The following is a 22,896-nucleotide window of genomic DNA, read 5'->3' as shown; positions in this document are numbered from 1 at the left end:
GTGTTCTATTTCTAGAAAATGTCATCACACTTTTATCTCCAAATATTCCTCATAGGTTTTCATTTCTACAATCAGAATTTCCAAGAACTGTTTTCTGTGCTTTCAATATTCTTTTTTTAAAATAACATCCTGCCCTTAATTCATAAATGCAGTATCTTCTCTGATTTTTGAGGGTATTGATGATTTACTTTCTGAAGTTTTCTGCTCCCTTGATATTTCTGTTTCAAGTTTTGTTTCTTGTGTTTGACTTGTTCTCTTGGTTGTCCCTGCTTATCTCAGAGGAAGGAACCACAGGAATTATTGGAATCTATATGTGTATGTTGGGGACTGCCAACTTGCATCCTCCATTGTAGGGTGGCCTGACTTGGCCTGTTCATTGGAGGACACTGACTCCCAGTACTTTTAAGTATTTTCTCTAAGACTGATGAGATCGCTAAAAGAAGGAGGTCCCAACTGGAGGGAATAAGCCCAACTGTCAGTCCTCTGGGAACATAGGATTCTGAGAGGGTTTCAAATCTCACTGTTCAGTATGGAGACTTTCACTTAATGCCTCATTTTTTAGAATTGTGCTCTGACACCCAGTTGTGCCAGTGTAAATCTGTTCACCTACTCCAGAGAGTATACCTCTAGGCTTCCTCAAGGGTTGGGGAGAGGCAGTCAATATAAAGCTTTGGGTGGAGCTTTCAACAATATGTCAACCTCACTTTCATCCCCACTATCAGTTGCACATGGTGAAGCTAATTCTTGAGGCTTTCTGAGGTTTTGTGATACCAGCTGGATTGCATCTTGGCTTCTTACACTACCTGCTTATGTTTCAGCTTTCTCAGATCTTCTAAATCAGTTACCGCTAGATTCACCTTCTTTTCACGTTCCAAGCTTCTATATCATTTTTCTTCTACCCTTCTTATCTTTGTGGGTTTATGACTCCTTTTTATCCAGACACTCTTAATGCCATTTTTGAAGGGTTTAGGGAGGGAGCAAAACTAATATTCTATGTTTACTCTCCAATCTAACTACACTTCCCTCTATATTTTCCTATGGCATATTAAAAAAAAAAAATCAACTTTCTAGTAACTTCTCCTCTCTCCCAAATCTTTACTACATAGGAGGAAGTGATTTAGAGCACTCCTTCTTTATGTTCAAGATAAGGGAATTTAAGTTGTCTGAACTTTGTAATCACCTATATGTGAAATTAAAGCCTTCCCTTACTTCTGTAATAAACAACCATGAAAAGGAGAAAAATAACTTCCAAGCCAGAAGGAATTAGTTGTTTTTCTGAATAAAGAACAACTTTGGAAAATAGAACAAACTTTCAGATTTCATTATAAAAAAGAAACTCACATATAATTAAACTGTGTTCCTAGAAACCTAGTTTGTTTGAGGAAGAAAGGTTTACATAAGAAGACAAGGGTCCTCTAGAGGAAAACTTTAGTATAAAGTAATGATAATTCTTGTCATCTATTAGGTACTTTCAAAAGACATGGGATTAAAGTGGCTTCCATTTAGCCAGCTGGCCAGGGCAGATATAAAGAGTGCTATAGAACGCCATCTGAAAAATCTCACTTCTGTGGCATTCTAGCTGTATGCATCTCTTCTTTCTGAATTGCCATTTTCACATGAATACACACAGACATTTTGCTCAACACAGCATGTCTAACTCATTACTGCAGGATGAATGATATTGTGTGATTCCTCCTTGGGGTTGATAGCTAGAATAGATGACTTCTCAATTTTTTCTATATTTAAGCAAGTCATTGTATCCTTAGGTTTCACAAGTGTTAAGCCCCAAAGTAATATTGATGCTGAGAGGAAACAAATTATTACAAATGTGGAATTTTTAAAGATATCTGTGCAACTTTTGACTGCACAGAACCTCATGGAATCTTCCTTTATGGTATAAAAACACTAATGAATTTTTGGATATACTTATTTGACCTCTCCTCTCTGAGCTTCTTCTCTTCTCCTCCAAATCTTTACTACATACTACTGTGAGACTATTTCCCTTGAACTCCATTTTTACTATATTTCTCCTTTATTTACAACCACCAATGATAATCTCTGATCATATGAAGTCTAAATGCATCTGTTTAGCTTTGAAGACCTATCCTGACCCTAGATTCCAGGTAAGTTGGTCTTTCCACTGTCCCAGGTCCATATCCACTGCTCTTCTATATGGCTCCCTTTACCTGGAATCCCCTTTGATTTATTCAGTTTTATATATTTAACATGTAGCTGTGCCAGGTATAGGGAAACAAGAAAAAGTCCCTGCCATCTAGAAACTCAAAGTCTAATGGGAGAGATAATTAAGGAACTGAGATCGTAAGTAGATATAAGTAGAGGGTACTAACGGGAGTAGTGGAGTGGGAGGTAGGTATAAAATTCTGTTTTGAGAGCAATGAAAGCTTCCTAGAGAAGGTTCTGTCCAAACAGAGACCAAACAAACTAGGAGGATGAGTTAGCCAGATGAGAGAAGATGGGTAATATAGCGTAGATGAGGACACCCCTCCCTTCAGGGAGATATCATTCTGCCATTAAATCTACCCAAAAGATCCAATTCAGGTCTTATCTCCCTATGAGGCTCCTTCACTGGTTTCTTATTTGATATCATAGGAAAAAGGGCAGCCATCTTTCTTCTCTCTGTCTTTTTTCCAATGATGAGGCCCCTGGGGCTCTCTTCACTTTGGTTTCTGGTGGCTAGCTGATAGGAAGATGGAGCCTTGGGAACAGAGATAGAGTCCCTGTATGCTTGGGCCTAATTCGCATGCTTCAGTCAGAGTAATCAGAGACTTCACATTGGATATTATGGACACAAACATGCTTCAGTCAGAGTAACCAGAGACTTCATGTTGGATATTAGAGGCACAAACCCATAATGGAACTTTGTTTTCTATTTGCTTGTTTGTGTATTTTTTTCTAGAAACCTTCCTGGGAAGAGTATCGTGGATTTGTGGTGAGATTTGGGCATCCCTGTGTGCCTTAGCCAAATTCTATTCAATAGCACTCTCCCAAACTGATATTAGATCTGTAATATTTTCCATTCTTCTAAGCTGTTTTTGAGCTAGAAACCTAGAAATAAAAGATTCATTAATTCTCTAGTGTCTTCTAATTTCCTTAAACTCTTATGCTCCTTCTCATTAAACACAGCTGCAGTGCAGCTGTTGGCATCAGTCGCAGGAGTTCAAGGCTAGCCTGTGGCCTAACACAAGGAATAGTTGTTCATTATGCATTCACTCTATGGTGGTGAATGTAGAATGCAAATTTGTACAAGGTGACTATAGAAAATAAAAACCAAAGTGCAGGTGAAGAAAGGGAACAGAATCCTTTTTCAAGCCTCTTCTCAGGTGGCAAAAGATTGAGTCTAAAAATGGACAATCCATTTTACGTCAAGAGAGCCTGAACAAAAGACAACAAATCAGGCCTCATTTTCTCATCAGGAACATGAAATCAATTTCATTGCACTTCAAGACATTCAGTTATCCTCTGTTCAAACCTGAGGAGATGGGTTGTTGCTTCTCTAAAGCTAATTGTTACACTTTGCCATTTGATATGGAATCACCCAATACAGTGAAGAAAATACTAAGTTTATAAGTGAAATGCCACGCAGATCCATTGGAGAGTGCATATCAATGTTCATCAGCTGCACAAGCTCATTAGATCTGAGATTACAGGCTTTTTTGTTAGAATTTGGTGGTGCTCACTCATTTTGACATTATAAACAAAAAATTGAAAATTCCACTGTTTTTCTGTTACATCCTAATAATTATGTACCCATTAATTTGTCTTAAAAAATTGACCTACTGAGAAGTCTCTTATCAGCCTGTTCAAAAAACTTACTGTGTGGTTCTCTATAACTTAAAATGCAGAAGTTAGATAAGCCATTGCACATGCAAAAATTTGTTGCATAAGCAAGAGTTTTGCCAAGCTCTTCTCTGGCTTGCAAGGTAAAAATTATAACTCAAGAAATTACCAACTGTTGTTTGGAATTACTCTGATGTCTGCTTTACACATTTCTAATTCAAGTTTATCTTTAGCATTAGTGCCATTATTTATACAACTACTATATTATCATTACTTATCTTCTCAGTGGCATTGAATTTTGAAAGTTTTTCCCATCATTCACTTTTCTCTATTTCCTTAAATAATTAGGCTTATGAATTCTCAAGTCTCCTGCTGTATCTAGATTCACTGAGCCTGTAAGATTTTTCTCCATCATTTCCGTATTTTCAAGTATACTCATTAAGAAGATTAGCTCAAATGTCATCAGGAAACTGCACGAAACTCTCTTTCATGTCTATCTATACTAAATCTTTTACTCTTCTGAAATCTCTTGGCAATATATTTCCCCTTCTCTGTGGTATTTATCACTTATAACTTGCATTATAGTTCTAGTGTTCATATTTTATTTATGTAATAGACTTTAGCCTCCTTAAGAATTGGGACTTTGTAAAATGTATCTTTACATTATCACAGCAAATTGTAAAGTCTTCTCCATCTATTAAATTCTCAATTAAAATTTGTTGAATAAATGATGGATAGTAAAAGAAAAAGGAGAATGGTCTTTTCTAGAGGAAAATATAAGGCTAGTATCCATTGGAGGTCCCTGCCATTCCATTTAAATCTATTCATTCTCATTTTTAGTTTTTACTAGTTTAAGTATGATGCCCTTCAACTGGTCTTTCATAAACATGGAGTCACTAAAGAGGCATCATATGAAAGCATTTAACTTGCCTTTCTTGACGAGTTTGCTCCTCAGTAATTTCCATGGCACATTCCAGAGAGTTCTGGAGAGACTGCAGTTGATTCAAGGTCTCTTTCAATAAAAATCGAGTTACAAATTGTTTCAAATTGGAAGCCTCTTGGTAATCCTAAGGATGACAAAACAAATGCAATTAGAAATATGGTAGGAAAAAATAACCAGGAGTGTTTTATCTCCCCATGTACCCATCAATCTCAGATTAATCCTTGAGAAAAATAGACAAAGAGGAGAGAAAACATGTTGGGTCCTGGAGGTTGGGGCAGAATTCTATCTACCCACCAGAAGTTGAATAAGAGAGCTGCAGAAATGACTTGAATATCTCATATCCCATTGCACCTGCTTCAAGATTAGAAAAAATGACAAAAACCAGTCAAATTATGGAATAGACATATGTAGAAAAGGAAGAAAATTACCTGGAGAAAAGTTTGGATCGTGACTAATTCTGGGTGTTTTTTTTTCTCTTACCAACTAAATGTACTCACATGTTGACAATTGGCTTAATTCCCTCTTGATGTATTTATTATGCTTGATGTGTATTACACTGAAGCCAAAGGAACTTATGTGTTTTTATTTCAAAATTCAGAAAATGTTAGGCTTGGAATATTTAAACACTTTACTAAATCTGCTTACGTCCCTCCTTCAGGAAATTTACCCAAAGCTCAGCTGCATCTAACTTCTAGTACAACACCTCAGCCACAAAAGCACCTTCACTCAAACAACCCCAAGTCTACACAGAGATCATCAGAAACATAATCACTATACCTGCCAAACTTAGTCTAGGTATACAGGTGGATTGTGGATGGTGCTACTTGTTGCTATTGTCTTCTTCTTTTTTATTTTATAAAGTTATTTATTTAATTTATTTATTTTTGGCTGCGTTGGGTCTTTTTTGCTGCACACAGGCCTTCTCTAGTTGTGGCGAGCGGGGTCTACTCTTCGTTATGGTGCGTGAGCTTCTCATTGTGGTGGCTTCTCTTATTGTGGAGCATGGGCTCTAGGCACGTGGGCTTCAGTAGTTGTGGCACATGGGCTCAGTAGTTGTGGCTTGCAGGCTCTAGAGCGCAGGCTCAGTAGTTGTGGCGCATGGTCTTAATTGTTCCATGGCATGTGGGATCTTCCCATACCAGGGCTCGAACCCATGTCCCCTGCATTGGCAGGCAGATTCTTAACCACTAAACCACCAGGGGAGCCCGCTCTTGCCTTCTAAAGTCTTAGAGAGAACCAAGGCAGAAAATAAAATCAAGTTGGCATGGAATGAAACGGTGACAGAACCACTTTTTCAGGTCATGGGACCAGCCAGCTAAACCTGATTTCCTAGAGTCTCAGGTGGGAACAATAGACAAAAGTTCAGCCAAGGAAAGGATTTATTTGGCTCCATTCCTAAACAACATGATTATCTCATGATTGAAAATACAAAACTGAAAGGAATGATGGTGACAAGATAATGCTAGGAAATACAGCATGCTGGGGAATCTTGGGGCATGGTTGCAAATCCAAGCAAACAAGATTTAATTAATCTCTCTGGGTCTCAGCTTTCTCACTTACAAATCAGACTAAGCACTCTGGCATACATTCCAACTCAAAAATATTCTGTACTTCTATCAATTCTAAATTAGGAAATATTGAGCTTCTGGACTCCTGATACAAGTTACTTTGTTATTTTTCTTCTGTTAACGGAACAACTTAATGTTGTAGAAAACTTCATTTCTTTCCTAATGTGAAATCATAAAAGGTTTCGATCATCAATCTCTTTTCTAAGTTCATTTTTTTTGCAGCTGAACAACACAGGAGATTTTCTTATCACCATATCTTATTTAAAAATTAAAAATTTTAATATCTTTAAACTCCACCTAACAAACTAACCATAAAATGAAACATTACATGCTATAATAGCCATTAGGATTTTTGGTGAGCTAATTCAAGATAAAAAATATACAAAATATTTAATTTGATCAAATAGCTTGCCCCTCAGCAGCAATAAAAGTTTCAAAAATTATTTCTCAATGTGTTTTTTTTTAAATTGAGTAAAGCTTTCCTTTGAGATGAAAAGGAAACGTGATGACAGGAAAAAATTGTGTTTGATCCGTTCCCCACAGTTATTCCATTTTGCTAAAGCATATTTTTAAAATAAAATGTATTAAGACAATGAGAAGATGTAATTGTGTAGTCAGAGATCATACCAATTGTACCTGCACCTCAGTATACACTGCACTAATCTAAAGCAAATGATATTGTACTTATTTGAGGACAGCAGGTAAAAGTGAAAGAACTATGCATTTATTGAGCTATGCAGCACTACATTGGTCTTATTCTTTTCTCATTTAAATGTTAAATATTTGTCATGTCAGAACTATCTATAGAAAGGAGATTTTGTTTTTTGGGTTATCCAATTTAAACACTCTGGTCACTGAGATTAGATTTTAGCTTCAGAGACACAAAGATCTACTCTTCTGTATGCCCCCATGGTGCCCAGAGCAAATACTCATCCAACACTTGAATGTTTGCAGATAAGCTAACTGAGAATTGATTGTGTTTGCTATTTTGGTCTTGCATGTAAAGACTGTGGTGATGTTAGAGTTTTGAGGACAGTTAAAATCAGTCAACTAGCTACTCTGTCATTTTCTATCATAGCAAATTAAGAAATTGTTATGCTGAGACTTGCATCTTACCTTGAGAATTTGTTATCCTCATTAGTAACTCTCCAGATAATATTAAGAGATGGCACAACCCAAATGGTACATTTGACAGAAATGTTGATGCCTTGACACTGAGAGGAGTGGTGGGTGGGTTTAAGGCTTTGGGGGATTAGGTTTTTGAGTCAATTATGAAGAGTTGCTGTTACGTGCTGCCCTTGATGATAAGGAGAAAAAAGAGCTTGTTTTCTAATATTTATCATTCCAAACTCAGCTCATGGTATCATCTGTGTATTGCCTTTCCTCCTCTTGAACCACTATTTCTTTTCACAGGGTTAGGCACACATCCTTTCGCTCTGTGTGCTCTTGTAACAACGTTTCCTTACCTAGGGTATAATTTTATCATTTTATATTGTAATATGTTGTTTACTAACATGTCTTGATCATCTCTGCCTCCAGAATACCCAGAACAAAGCCTGGCTCACAGCAGCTGATCCTTAAATGCTTAAAGACTACTTGAGGTACAGGGAATCACATGGAGATTTAGGCACCAGAGGGAGTGTCTGAGTTCTGGAAACTCCTCTTGCCTCTCCCCAATTACCAGATGCCTTCCCCCACATCTAGCCCTTGCTGGTGGTAGATGCTGCTGTGCAGCTTGTCCAGTCATGTGGGCTCTAGAATAAAGAGAAATACAGCTTTATTTTTAACAGATTGTCCTCATTTCATTTTCTAGACCATTTGTTCATCTTCTTCCCTTCCCTTAATCTGGATCCCAAGGTTTAGGACTGTAGACCCAGGTGGCTTAGATCCAATCTTCCTTTCCTTCCCTCAGATATGCAGCAGATGTTCCTTTGGAAGGCAGTGGCAAAAGAAGCAGATGGAAAATTAAATAGATAACAAGCTGGGAAATGTCAAAGCCTTGCCCTTTTTATTCTCAACAAATGTGTTGGCTGAGAAGGTACAGAAAGGGATCTTTGCATACTGAACTCCCAGAAGACTGATATATTGGCTTAAGGCACATATTCCTTTGGGCAAAACCTGGAATCTGAGAGATTGGTAGAAAGAACTAATAAGGTAGTAAAAAAAATATACAGATGGTACCTGATATTCAAATTCTGCCTCTTTTTCCAAACACAGGTTATTCTTTCATGTCTATTAAAAAGGATATGGGCAAATGAAGGTTTAGAGCATGTTTCTCAGATTCCAATAATGTTCATTGAATTCACTGATAATTGTTCAAGTGATAATCAAGTGGAAATTGTCAATAAAGTAGCATTAATATTTCCATTTGTGCCTTTGGAAAGTCAGAATGTAAATATTTCAGTCCATGTATTTACTTTGTGTGGAGCTGGAACAAGGCTAGGAGTCATTCAAGTAAAATCCTTAGCATTAGAAGCATGGTACTTTGAAAATCAGGTTTCTTAGAGGACTGACTGTGCATTTTTACTGTCAGATCATCATCAGAAAGCAAGCTCTTTCCCATCTGGGTGATGGAAGAGTGGAAATCTTAGCTATTAACCCACTATGAATCATCTCAGTTAATTATGAAAATGAGAGCATAGTCTTCCCTGTTTGTATTTGTCCTACTTGAAAATTAATCAAGTCAGTGACAACCCATCTCAGTGTCTTCTTGTTTATGAAATCAGACACAATCACACTTAGCAGGGGGTACTGCTTCTGACTGCCTTTTAATCTAAGCTCCTGCTGCTCTACCTGTTGTGTGAGACATCTGTGCCAGCTTCTATAACAGGAAAAAATTTACTTTTACAAAAATAGTGCTGTTTTTTTCTCTTTTCCTACTTTCCTCCAAACTGTTACTTTGTAAATACTAACTGGCTTACACTATTATCTATGTCCTATTTCTTTAAACATTCTTAGGCTTTCATCTTATTATTTTTATTAAAAAAAATTATTGGGGTATAGTTGATTTAAAATGTTGTGTTAGTTTCAGGTGTGCAGCAAAGTGAATCAGTTATATATATATATATATATATATATATATATACACACCCTTTTTTTTAGATTCTTTTCCCATATAGGCCATTACAGAGTACTGAGTAGAGTTCCCTGTGCTATACAGTAGGTCCTTATTTGTTATCTATTTTATATTAGTGTGTATATGTCATCCCCCATCTTCCAATTTATCCCTCCCCGGCTTACCCCCCGGTAACCATAAGGTTGTTTTCTACATATGTAACTCTATTTCTGTTTTGTAGTTAAGTTCATTTGTCCCCTTTCTTTTTAGATTCCACATATAAGTGATATTATATGATATCTGTCTTTATCTGTCTGACTTACTTAACTCAGTATGACAATGTCTAGGTCCATCCATGTTGCTGCAAATGGCATTATTTCCTTCTTCTTTATGGCTGAATAATATTCCATTGTATATATGTACCACATCTTCTTTATCCATTCCTCTGTTAATGGACATTTAGGTTGCTTCCATGTCCTAGTTATTGTCAATAACTGTAATGAACATTGGGGTGCATGTATCTTTTTGAATTACGGTTTTCTCTGGATATATGCCCAGGAGTGGGATTGTTGGATCACATGGTAGTTCTATTTTTAGTTTTTTAAGGAACTTCCATACTATTCTCCATAATGGCTCTATCAATTTACATTTCCACCAACAGTGCAAGAAGGTTCCCCTTTCTCCACACCCTCTCCAGCATTTATTATTTGTAGATTTTTTGATGATGGCCATTGACTGGTGTGAGGTGATACCTCATTGTAGTTTTGATTTGCATTTCTCTAATAATTAGTGTGTTGAACATCTTTTCATGTGCTTTTAAGCCATCTGTATATCTTCTTTGGAGAAATATCTATTTAGATCTTCCACCCATTTTTTGATTGGGTTATTTGTTTTTTTGATGTTGAGCTGCATGAGCTGTTTGTATATTTTGAAGATTAATCCCTTGTTGGTTGCTTCACTTGCAAATATTTTCTCCCATTCTGAGAGTTGTCTTTTTGTTTTGTTTATGGTGTCCTTTGCTGTGAGAAAGTTTTTAAGTTTCACTAGGTCCCATTTGTTTATTTTTGTTTTTATTTTCATTACTCTAGGAGGTAGGACCTACCTCAACATAATAAAGGCCATATATGACAAATCCACAGCAAGCATCATTCTCAATGGTGAAAAACTGAAAGCATTTCCTCTAAGATCAGGAACAAGACAAGTATGTCCACTCTCACTGCTATGATTCAACATAGTTTTGGAAGTCTTAGCCACGGCGGTCAGAGAAGAAAAAGAAATAGAAGGAATCCAAATTGGAAAAGAAGAAGTAAAACTGTCACTGTTTCCAATTACATGATACTATACATAGAAAATCCTAAAAATGTTATCAGAAAACTACTAGAGCTCATAAATAAATTCAGTAAAGTTGCAGGATACAAAATTAATAGACAGAAATCTCTTGCATTCCTATAAACTAACAACAGAAGATCAGAAAGAGGAATCCCATTTAACATCCCATCAAAAAGAATAAAATACCTAGGAATAAACCTACCTAAGGAGGCAAAAGACCTGTACTCAGGAAACTATAAAACACTGATGAAAGGTATCAAAGATGACGCAAACAGATGGAGACATATACCCTGTTCTTGGATTGGAAGAATCAATATTGTGAAAATGACTATACTACCCAATCTACAGATTCAATGCAATCCCTATCAAATTACCAATGGAATTTTTCTCAGAATTAGAATAAAACATTTTACAGTTTGTATGGAAGCACAAAAGATGATGAATAGTCAAAGCAATGTTGAGAAAGAAAAATGGAGCTGGAGGAAACAGGCTCCCTGATTTCATACTGTACTACAAGCCTACAGTCATCAAAACATTATGGTACTAACACCAAAAAAAGAAATATAGATCAATGGAACAGGATAGAAAGTCCAGAGATAAACCCACACACCTATGGTCACCTAATCTGTGACAAAATAGGCAAGACTCTACAATGGAGAAAAGATTGCCTCTTCAAGAAATGGTGCTGGGAAAACTGGACAGCTACATGTAAAAGAATGAAATTTGAACACTCCCTAACATCATACACAAAAATAAACTCGAAATGGATTGAAGACCTAAATGTAAGATTGGACACTATTAAACTCTTGGAGCAAAACATGGGCAGAACACCCTTAGACATAAATCGCAGTACTCTTTCATTTTAAATGATACACTTTTTAAACTAGGAGAACACCATATCAAGTTTAATCCTTATAAAATTGAGAAAAAAATCTGGTCCTTAATTACGTGCCTTAAAAATGAACTGAGGTTAATTCCAGATAGGTCTTTGGAAAGCTTAGAAGACAGAGCAAGAGATTAAAATATTTTCAAACTGCAGATCCCCATGTATTAAGAGAATTATAGTTTTGCAGTTTAGTGAAAGAGGAAACAAGGCTCTAATTTTTGTAATAAAATGTTATTAAATAACCAAGAAATTTAAAAAAATCTAAATCCTATCATAACTAGATATTTTCTAGTTTGAAATCAGAAAATACTGTAGAGATGTTATATTATTTAAGACTTTTAAATTGACAAACTCCATTATAAAGGTCTCATCCTGGAGTTGTCAAGGATTTTTTTCATGTAGGTTTCTTTCCTCTGGCTCCTTCTATTGCTCTGTCTCACACCAGCAGCCCCTAACAAGAACATATGGCCCCTTGAATTTCTTTGCTCAGAGAACAATGCCAAAGTAACCTCAAAGTAACCCTCTTCAAACAAGTAGAATTTCAGGAAAATATGCGTGGATATGAAAATGGGAACATATATAGAGTTAACCCAAACTTGGAGATTAATAACAGATGAAGACACAGATCATATTCATGTGCATCTGACAACATAGTGTGGTAGTTAAGAAACTGGGTCTGGGGACTTCCCTGGTGGCCCAGTGGTAAAGAATCCACCTTACAATGCAGGGGACGCAGGTTCGATCCCTGGTTGGGGAACTCAACACCCACATGCCGCGGGGCAACTAAGCCCGCATGCCACAACTACTGAGCTTGCACACCTCAACTAGTGAGGCTGCATGCTACAAACTACAGAGCCCATGCACCCTGGAGCCTGTGTGCCACAACTAGAGAAGAGAAAATCCTCACGGCATAACTAGAGAGAAGCCCGTGAGCCACAATGAAGAGCCCATGTGACACAACCAGGACCTGATGCAGCCAAAAATAAATTAAATAAATAAATAATAATAAAAGGAAACTGGGTCTGGAGATATTTACACTGAAGTTCTAATATGTGCTTGTACCACTTAACAGCATTGTGAACTTGGGAAAAATTAAAATTAAAAAAAAATTAAAATTAAAAACTCCTAAGTTCCTATTTTCCTAACTGTAAGATAAGAACAGTATCAATCTCATAGTTTGCTGTGAGAAGTAAATGAAAAATACATGGCATGTAAAGTGCACTGTATGATGTCTAGCTTGTAGTTTTTGATAAATGAATATTCACTATTGTTATAAATCCGTTGGTGGAAGGATATTACAAAGTGTAATGAACAGATCATTGGCCTAAAATTCACAAGACCTGGGTGTAAATGGTGTGGTAATAGTTCAGTTCACAATTATTGCTAGGATAAATATATGGTTCGTTTGGTATGTAACAGGCTTTCTACAAATATTAATTTTTCTGAGTTCTTTCTACATATAGTTAGTACTGCATATCTGTTACCTTGATTTTTCAGAAATGTATAATTTTTACATTCATATTTGTTACCACATTGAAGCTGAGGCCCATGAAATTTGGTCTTTGAGGAGTTACAATGTAGAGTTACAAATATATAGTTCAACTGCAAAATTAATTTAAAAGTGTTTCTGTCTTTGACTTGTTTCTCATCAAGGATAGTATATGAGATCCAATTTATAAATCTAAACAACACTTCTTGCATTATCTCTTTTATCTACTCTGAATTCTGTCAACCATATCCTCTTCCAGACCATTTCATTTCCCAGAATCTGTTCAAAATTCTTTCTCAGTCTCTAATGTGATTTTATTCCCTCTTTTTCTTTTCTCTCCCAGATCTTTTTATGTATATTGGCTAAGATTTCTTCCCTTCTCCTCAAGTCATTATGAGTGTGGTTCTATTCATCCAGGCCCATTTCTTTATTCTGCTTCATAGGAACATAGAAACCAGAAAAATAATAGCAGGAGGATATGGGGAAGATGTCCATGTTGGTGGCATTGTTTTTGAAACTCCAGGAATTCTCACATAAAAACCAATAGTGCAAATAGATAACAACAACAACAAAACTCCATAGCCAACAAATAACAACAAAACTAGAGTTTAAGGTATCATCATGAGCCACAAGTTACAAGTGGTTAAGGACAAAATCACTGATAGCCAGAAGGTCTGCATTGCATGGTATTACTGGCTGGATGTATAGGAAGAAACAAAGGGAAGCAATGGGATATGTGACAGATCTGAAGACAAGAGAACTCCAAAATAGCCAACAAATGTTCACAAGAAAGCATAATTGACTAGCTTGAGAACAGCTAAATCTGGGAGGATTTTTATCCCAAAGTAGGTGAGCATAAAAATCTTAGTAAAGTCTAAAGAGGTTGGAAGCATGAGCCCCCGTGAACTCTTGAAATTAATTAGCTAAGATGGTATGCTAGGAGGGTCCCACACTGAAGATAAACTGCAGGGAGCCAAATCAAAACTGAGCAGGACAGGTTCACAGAGATCAAGAAGAGAAGATTCAAATAAAAGTCAGGGAGAGGTACAGAGCCAGAAATCTCAGAAGGAAAGACACTATAGTTTTCAATACTACAAGATAACCAAGAGGGAGGTCTGTGAATTCAGAAAAACTATTCTGAATACAACCTTCTTTGAAAAATCCAGGAAAATTAGTATTTTTTTTTAAAGTAGGCAATAGAAAATTATTAAGGTCAAATTCTATATAATTTTATTATAAAAAAGGAATATGAGCAAAATAACATTCCTGCAGACAGTGAACGCACACCAGAAAGACAAGCCCACCAAACAGATCAAGAGTATAACCAAGTATTTTAAAATGAGAAAAAAGACATTAATGAAAAATTGAAGAAAAAAGAAAATAAGGAAAAGAAACAAAAAGGATTTGAGATGAAGTAACAAATATTGTAGATATGCAAAGAAGATCCAAAATACTTAGAGTTCCTAAAGAATAAGTGTAGAAATCAACAAAGAAACAGAACAAATACTAGAATCTAACATTCAAGAATGTTTTTCTGAAATAAAAAGATTTGAAATTAGGTATAAAGCCATACTACATGTGTAAGAATACCAACTCAGAACAAACACATCAAGACATATTTTAGTAAAATTACTGGACTTTAAAGGCAAAGAAAAAAGTCTTTGTGCACTTACACATAAAGAGAAAATGAGTCTCAGAGTTAAAAAAAACCTAGATTATGTTGAGGCTTTACAAAAGCAATGCCTTTTTACCAGAAGAAAGTACAGAAACATATTTCAGGTATACAAAATAAGAAAATGAAGCCAAGGATTTTACATCAGGAAAATTGACTTCTAAGTGTAAGGTGCACAGAAAAATTGTCAATATGTAAAAACTTAGATTAAATTGTTCCCATGATGTCTTCCTGAGGAATCAACTAGAGAATGAGCTTCATACAGCCTAAATTACCAGAGTGTTCAACATAAAGACCAATGATGTAGGCCAGGTACTGGCAAACTATTTTGGAGAGGCCTACACAGTAAATATTTTAGACTTTACGAACCAAGAGGCCACAAATCCTGCCAATATAGCATGAAATCAGCCATAGATAATTATTAAATGAATGAGTCTGGCTGTGTTTGTAGACCATATTGAACATGTGCTTGGCAGATTTTGGCAGATGGCTGAAGTTTTCTGACTCCTAATTTGGGCACTGAACATCAAAAGCTGCCAACATCAAAAGAGACAATCAGATAGTATGTGCTTCCTGATGAGATAACACACTATCAGGTATAGTCTTGTCAAATGAGACTTTGGATTCAGCTGACAATTTGAAGTAAAAACAGAGTTCAAAAGAACATGATGAATTGTACCATGAGAAGTCAACCGCAGTCTAGATGGTGAGCATCTCTCTAAAGGATTTCAAGGTAACCTGCAAATTAAAAGAGTTGTAACAGACATAAAAATGGGCACAAATAAACTATAGTTTTTAGGGATGAACATTTGTATGATGAAACCATAATAAAATGCAAGGAAATGATTACTAGAGAGATCAGTTTGGTCATTATTTACAGGGGAGGGAGGAGATTCTAATTGGGACAAGGCACTTGGAAGGTCTAGGGTGGTTGGTAAGTTTGTAATTTTGATCTGAGTGGTGGGGTATAATTATTAAGTTCCACATTTGATTTCTGTGGCTTTTCTCTTTCTCATTTTATTTTACAACAAAAGGGTTAAGATATGTGTATGAACCAGTCTGGTGGAGGTACACTATTCTCATGTTTGAGAGGTTGTGGGAATAGACAGATATGGGCTGTAAAATACAGGACTGTTTGGCAAGCAATAGAAATATATACAAATTAGTAATTTTTATCACTTCTCATATATTGTCTTCTTAACTGCTGGTCTGCATTTTTCTGGAGTGTAACACAGAAACAAATGTCAATTTTTTTTTCAGTATAAAGAGCCCAGAGCTATATTTCTGCATAAATTGAGCTCAATATGTTTGTTGATATTGATAATAAAATATAACCAAAATTTCTTCTCCCAAAATAGGGTGCTTTCCACATTACTGCTCACACACGTTCTTTTGAATGTCATTTTTAAGCACATGAAATACCTCAAGGGTAACATTCACTTGTAATTTTTCTCCTCCTAAAAACCATGTATATGAGGTATCTAAAATATGCAAATTAAAATAATGAAAGAGTGGAATGGTGGTTGTAAGGAGCTGGAGGGGGGGAGATGAAAATGGGGAGTTACTAGGCAACAGGCCTAAGCTTCAGTTAAGCAAGACGATTAAATTCTAGAGATCTGCTGTACAGCATTGTACCTATAGTCAATGGTAATGTACTGTACACTCAAAAATTTAAGAGGATAGATCCCATATTACTACCATAATAAAATAAATAAATAGATAAATAAGTGGATACATTTTTTGAAAGTCTGAGAAACACTAAAAAGAAGAAACATTTCCAAACCTCTATTTTCAAATTGATTTTTATCACACACAGAGCATCTTTTTTTTAAAAAAAGTAAAGTTTTACTTTCAAGCTCCTTGATTAATCTTTACTTTGGGGAAAAAAAGAATAAAATTTGTAGATTAGTAACTCTATTATTTACTGAATATCCCTTTGTAAATACAACTGTGTAAGGTGCATTTAAAAAGGAAATAAAACAAAACAGCATGATTTTGCAGTTGTTATAGATCAAAATGCATTCATTTCATGAACACTTATCTTACATTAACACACAGAAAACACTGATAAGGTACAGATAAGGTTTTAGCCAAACACTAACTACGCATAGGGTTTACTAATTAGGACACATTTCCATTCTCCTACAAAATGAATATTAACTACTAAAAGTCTCACTTGGCATGAGAGAGATATATTTAATTATTAACAAGAACATGGTATCTATAGTCTGTTGATCTGAGAAACAAACTTCAGTATCAGAAAGTCACTGAATTTCATAGGCAAGCAGCTAATCAAAGACAACATATTATAGAGCTAAAAAGGAGCACTGAATACAAATTTCTCGTTTCCAAAATGAGGTATAGATTAAGGATACTTGTTCAAGTTCACACAGCCCTCCTAGAATAGACTAGAATATAGTTGTCTTTTTCCTGCTGCTTCATATCAAAAAGTGTTTAAAACACAAAATTCCTCTTGATCATTTCTGGGTCTGTGGAGAGAAACAGCAACTTCCAGCCTCTTGAGGCTGTGAAGGGCAGAGGCTCTTGACTCTAAAACTGCCCTTAAGGGCACTTCTGGAAGGAAAGCTTTTCAGAGCGAAGAATGAGCAATTAAAATGGAGGGGAAATGTCATCTAAATTGCAGCTGAAATTCTATTTAAGCTGATAGTAGCAAAAAGGCAGCATAAATTTCTGAAAATCAGTTTTTCTTGATCACCGACGCAAATCATGTCATCTTCAGAAGGTTTTTCTCAGAAACATTTAAGGCCTTCACGTAAAGATTCATCAAAGTCCATGCTGAACTGAGTATCTCCAGGCTGCCAGTTATTTCAATTATAATTTTACATTCTTCTTTCATATTTGAGATAGATTTTCTGTGTTCTGTATTGAATCAAACACTCAAAAACCTTAATATTAGATGGTAAAATTTAGATTTTAGAAGAAATGAAAAAGTTATAACCTTACTATCCATCAATCTATTTTTCATCACTGAAATCAAAACATTTAAATATTTAGAATGATTAAAGTATGTTGCTGAAAAAAATCAAGAAACTGATAGAGCAAAATTAATTCATTTTTAATGTAAACAACAAAAAGCAAATTTCGATTAGGCATTTTGAGCTCTAGACTTGGGGTACTATGGAAAATGAAAAGACTATAAGACAGTGATGAAGCTCATAAGAATCTTGATGGTTTCTTACAAAAGGATACATTTTAATCAGAAACTTAGGGTTTGCTCCTTTGTTATGACAACAGATGTAGAGTCCTGTAGTTGGAAGGTTAATAATCTTCATTATGCTCAGAAGTGGCCCCATGTTAACAGTTTAGTGATTGGACTGCAAGGAACTGATTTGAGTATTTCTACCAAATTCTGAATAATATTTTTTGATCCTCATGGAGGATGTGATTCCATGTTAACAGGCTTGGCCATGAACTCATAGTGTGACTTTGGGTAAGTCCATTAACTCTCATGTGTTTGTTTCCTCAAATCTATGAAATGGGAGCACTGGGCTCAGCTTCCACCCCAGAACAGGCTAAGTCTGTGTTCACTGGTTCGTCTGATGCTGGTTGGAAAGAAAAGAACCTATTTTTCCTCTTCTTTGCATAGCTGAAGCAATTCTCTTGTACCCACTCTACCCTTCTCTTCTTGCTCTATGGTCTCAAAAAAGGTCAATGCAGGGAGATACAGAGCTTACAGAATTATGATCATTCTGTTGCGTGCATCTTGATATTTCACATGATCCTTGAATCTTACCACTTCGGTAAATAAGAACTAAAGTCAGCTGCTTTGCTGATGAGCAACTTTTTATTTTCTTAATGAAATGAAGAAAATAACTCTAATAATGAAAATGTGCAAACAGTAGAATCACAGAGAAAAGCACAGGGAAGGTTTTATTCCTTTTAATTAGAGAGGATACCTTTATAGTACCCAGTTAAATACTAATGTAGTCTTCAAAGCTTCACATCAGGTAGTCAGTGTCTGCGTAGCAACACTGATTATTCTTACTAGTGTATTTGACTCTAGGGAGGAATGTTAGGTTTCCTTCTCCCATACTGTCAACCCTGGGTCTCAGAATATTTCCAGAACATTCTAAGAACTATAATGTTCATCCTCATTATAAAACTGTATCAAGAATAAGGACCTACCTGAGTTACATATTTCCTATGACAAAGAAAAAAGCATTGTAAACCTTTCTGGATCAAACCGGGGTATAATAAATATACACAAAAATCAAATGTACTATATAGTATTATATACACCAAGGATGATATATGAGCATCAGTATATATAGACCTAGGCAATTTGTTTTTGATGCAGTCACTATCCCTTTCTGCACATCTCTCTCTGTCTCAGAGTTTCTCCAGCTCAGAAACTTTGGATCCCATCCTTTCACTCTTAGCAAGCTTCCCACTATCCTTTGCTAAGTTATTAGATAACAAAGATATTAAGTCTTTCCCTTCCCATGGACATTTGCTTTTGAGACTTAAGAGAAATGGATCGCTAAAGGTGAATTTTTAAGGATTTGTGAATCTTTGCCCATGATCCTGAAATCATATTCTGGTATATAGTAGGTACTATGGCAGCCATGGAGGTGCTACCAGAGAAAACCCGTCAAAAGAACATACTTATTTGACAGCCTCCAGCTACTATACCTTAGGGATCCTCTGAAATGTTAATGCTGAAGCCACATTCTCTCCAGGCTATTCCTAACTAATGATTGAACATAGTGAAGGTTCAAGAGCTGGGCCATTTCTGCCTGATGTGGAACTCCTTTTTGGGCAGGCTTTGCTCTGGGGCTCCCCATTGGCCTGGTCAGGACTTAGAGGTATTTCATGCTCAACTTCCATGTCTTTTTCCAGATGTCAGATAAGCATCATAATGCAAAGCTTCTTCCCACTATTCCTGCTTCCTCTCCCCTTTACCCTTCAGAGGCATTTCTCCCAACAAATTTCTTGCACTCCTAGATTCATCTTGGCATCTGCTTTCCAGAGGATTTGAGCAGACACAGCACTCCATAAATATTGGTTGGGTCAGATAAAGGAATCTCAGGATGAAATACATGAACTATTAGAAGAGGTGAAGAGAGCTGTGAGGAAACAAGATTGAGTACCTACCATTTGCCAGGTGCTTAGTTGTAAGAGAAACTCATGCAGTTGGACTAAAAGATTAGTTGAAATAATGTGTGCTCAGTAGCTGATATGTATTAAATGCTCAATAGATAGCAGATATCCTTATTATAAAGAATTACATTAGATTCTGTATGAAAAGGTCAGGTGGGTATGAGATATCAAGAGTCATGAAAGAGGCAAAGAATCAGGCAAGAAAAGAGGTCAGGGATCTGAAGGGAATATAGTCCAAGCAGTAGTCTGGGTTCAGTCATCTTGGCATGGCTGAGAAGAACTCCTTAGGAGCAGTTACTAATGAAGTTTTAGACCTTCTGGGGATATTCACCCTTGGTGAACCCAAATATTAATTTTTTTTTCATTTTTCAGGGTTCTGTGATTATGCAGGTCCCTAATTGTTAATATAGTGTCTGATTTCAGTGAATGAGGAACTATTGGTATCAATTTATAAGTAGTCCTACAAGGCTATATTTTTAAATTCGGATTTGGGGCCCTGAGTGGTGGTGGGTGGAAGAGGGGAAGAGAGAGCATACAGGGCCTTGATGTGAGATCTTGACTTCCTTTCTATCTGAACTTATTCTCATTGAGAGCTCCAAGGCTTAGCAGTTAGCTTTTTCATCTGCTTAAAATGCAGCTCCATAGTTAGGTGTGTGATTATGGGCTTTTCTTAATTGTAGTTTGATTAGAGAGACTTTCCAGATGTAAGACACAATTTTGAGGTCACATTCTTTACCTCCTAAGAAGATACAGGTTATAAGTAGAAAAGTTCCTCCAGAATACTACAGAGGATAAAAAACTTGTAAAGAAGCAATAATTAATCTCATCTTGTAGCAATATAAAAGGAATTATTCTTTAGACCAATTGATTATGCTCAAAGCCATCTAAGTGATCTGTCATCAGTGACTTTCAGAAGGTAGCTCCTGATTCCTCTTAGTAAATTAAGCCTACAAGTGAAAGCATTCTTAATTCATTACATGCCAGTACACCTGCCACAAACATAATTAGTCCAGTCTCATAAGGGTGTCATTTTTGAAAGGTTAATAGATCCAACCATGCTTACCCCATCGCCCCAGGGGTCAGTTTTCAATTTGCCTATTCATGATGTGTTCTGCTGCTCTTGAAATGCAATGAATTTCTCAAAGAATTGGTAGTTTGTTTCTAATGTAAGATAGTATTGCATTTCAGCATTGCTGAAATATACAATCTGGTGGTCTGAAAGACTAATTAGGAAATCTATTACCACACCATATACAATGATATAGCCATCTCAACTCGATCTTTTATTGAAACTATCAGGGCCAAATGTGTTTCAAAATTCAGAAATTTTCAGAATCTAGAAAGGTAATAGTATATACCATGTATCATATAATATCCTTATCAGGGTCTGGGGCAGCACCCAGCACCCAATGACTATATTGATATTTTTGCAGCACAATACTGAATATTAAAATAGGTTTTGCTACCAAGTGAATTTAGGTGCTAAGCTTATCAAACAGCATCAACAACAAACAACAAGAAAAAGAAAGCCAAAGCATTCAGTTTGCAGAACTTCATGGATTTCGGAATTGCAAATAGGAGTGGTAGTGAATTTGCATCCTAACTCCTCCTCAAACAATCTCCATGAAGATTTTGGGAACAGAAGAGAAAGAGTTACCAAGAATTTTGCTTGAAATTGAAGTAGGGGACATTTATTGCTGCTTTCTACCTGTTAATTCTATAAGACTCATTTTCAAAATTTCTCTTAGGCTACATAAAATATGGACTCTCTACATAATGGTTTGTCTAAAATGAGTAACTTGGGCGAATTATTCTTTTACGATAATCAGCTCATTGAGCTTTACTTGTGACTCTGATATGCATGAGAAAATATAAAAGGGAGTGGAGAGTAAGAATTAAAGGAAGAAAACAGCTCCTTCCAGTTACTGCCCTTTTCCTATGGCCACAGGTCCATCCTCACAGTAGTCTCATCTTTGCAAAGAGGCTGAAGAGTTGACTATTTTGCATTAATACTTTGCGGCACAGGGAAGGGGGATTACAAAATTTCCTACTGTTTCTCTTTATTAGATCAACAATCACTTTTTCTATCAGCTGAAAAATCTGGTAACACAATGATCAAGATAGTAGAACAGTTATTAATAAAAGTGTTCTTGTTATCATCACTCTTGGGTAACTTTTGTTTCCTATTACAATCTTCTTGGTGCTTAAGACCTGGTTACACCTTGAATGTAGTAGGTGCTCCTAGTGTGCTTATTAAATTGGATTGAGAAAGCATCCTTATGCCCTTCACACCACACTCTTTGTTTGTTTGCTTATTGCTTTTCAAAAGAAGTCTGTGTTTCCTATTGTTGAAGCTACTTTTCCTGTTTTCTCTCTAGGATTCAGAGGCATTGGATTCTGCTCCTGAAGATATTTATATCCTTTGTACTTCCAAGGGGGTTGTAGGAGTATATAATCTATCACTGCAAATGATCTGTTTTGATCACATAAATGAAGAGATGGCTGACTAAGAGTTGTGCTTCCTTTTCAGTTATTCTCCTATATTGTTATGAATTAATTTCTGTTGGATTTTGATAATTCTGTTATTGACAGACATTTGTACCTGCACATACTCATGTGTGTCTCTACCCATAAGTAGCAGTTTGGCCTGTCACTCAGGGATATACATGCACTTCTATGCATTCACCAGCCTGAAATTGTCCCAGAAACAAGCTCATTTTGCTTCATCATTATTAAAAATATTTATGTGGGAAAAAAGTGTTTAGAACTGTTAAGAAACATATAACTAAATATGTTATCAATGTACTTTATAGGAAATTTATGCTATACGTCTCTTTTTCCTCCTTGCTCTTTATCAGCATGAAAATGAGGCTTCTGTTTCTAAGAAACTCTAAAAATATTACTCACCTGCACCTACCCTGTTCTGCCACATTATAATCTTGGTTATAGCTCTCAAATGTCAGAACAGAAGATCATGAACTGAAGATGTGTCATAGAAAAAACTGCTTTAAAGGCAAGTTCAACATAATGGACTA

At 36.0% G+C, this 22,896-nt stretch overlaps 1 protein-coding gene across 1 annotated transcript in view; it reads right to left on the bottom strand.

Moving 5' to 3' along the window:
• NECAB1 (N-terminal EF-hand calcium binding protein 1) overlaps positions 1-22,896 on the bottom strand; it is a 300,474-nt gene that overhangs the window by 79,251 nt on the left and 198,327 nt on the right. The window contains exon 6 of the mRNA XM_032609361.1: positions 4,729-4,865. Within this exon, the coding sequence (XP_032465252.1) occupies positions 4,729-4,865 (137 nt within the window). The remainder of the gene's footprint in view (positions 1-4,728; positions 4,866-22,896) is intronic.

This window comes from Phocoena sinus, chromosome 17, assembly GCF_008692025.1.
Source record: "Phocoena sinus isolate mPhoSin1 chromosome 17, mPhoSin1.pri, whole genome shotgun sequence".
In the NCBI taxonomy this organism is placed as follows: domain Eukaryota; kingdom Metazoa; phylum Chordata; class Mammalia; order Artiodactyla; family Phocoenidae; genus Phocoena; species Phocoena sinus.
The sequence above is the reverse complement of the archived record's forward strand: the minus strand, read 5'-3'. Positions and strand labels throughout refer to the sequence as shown.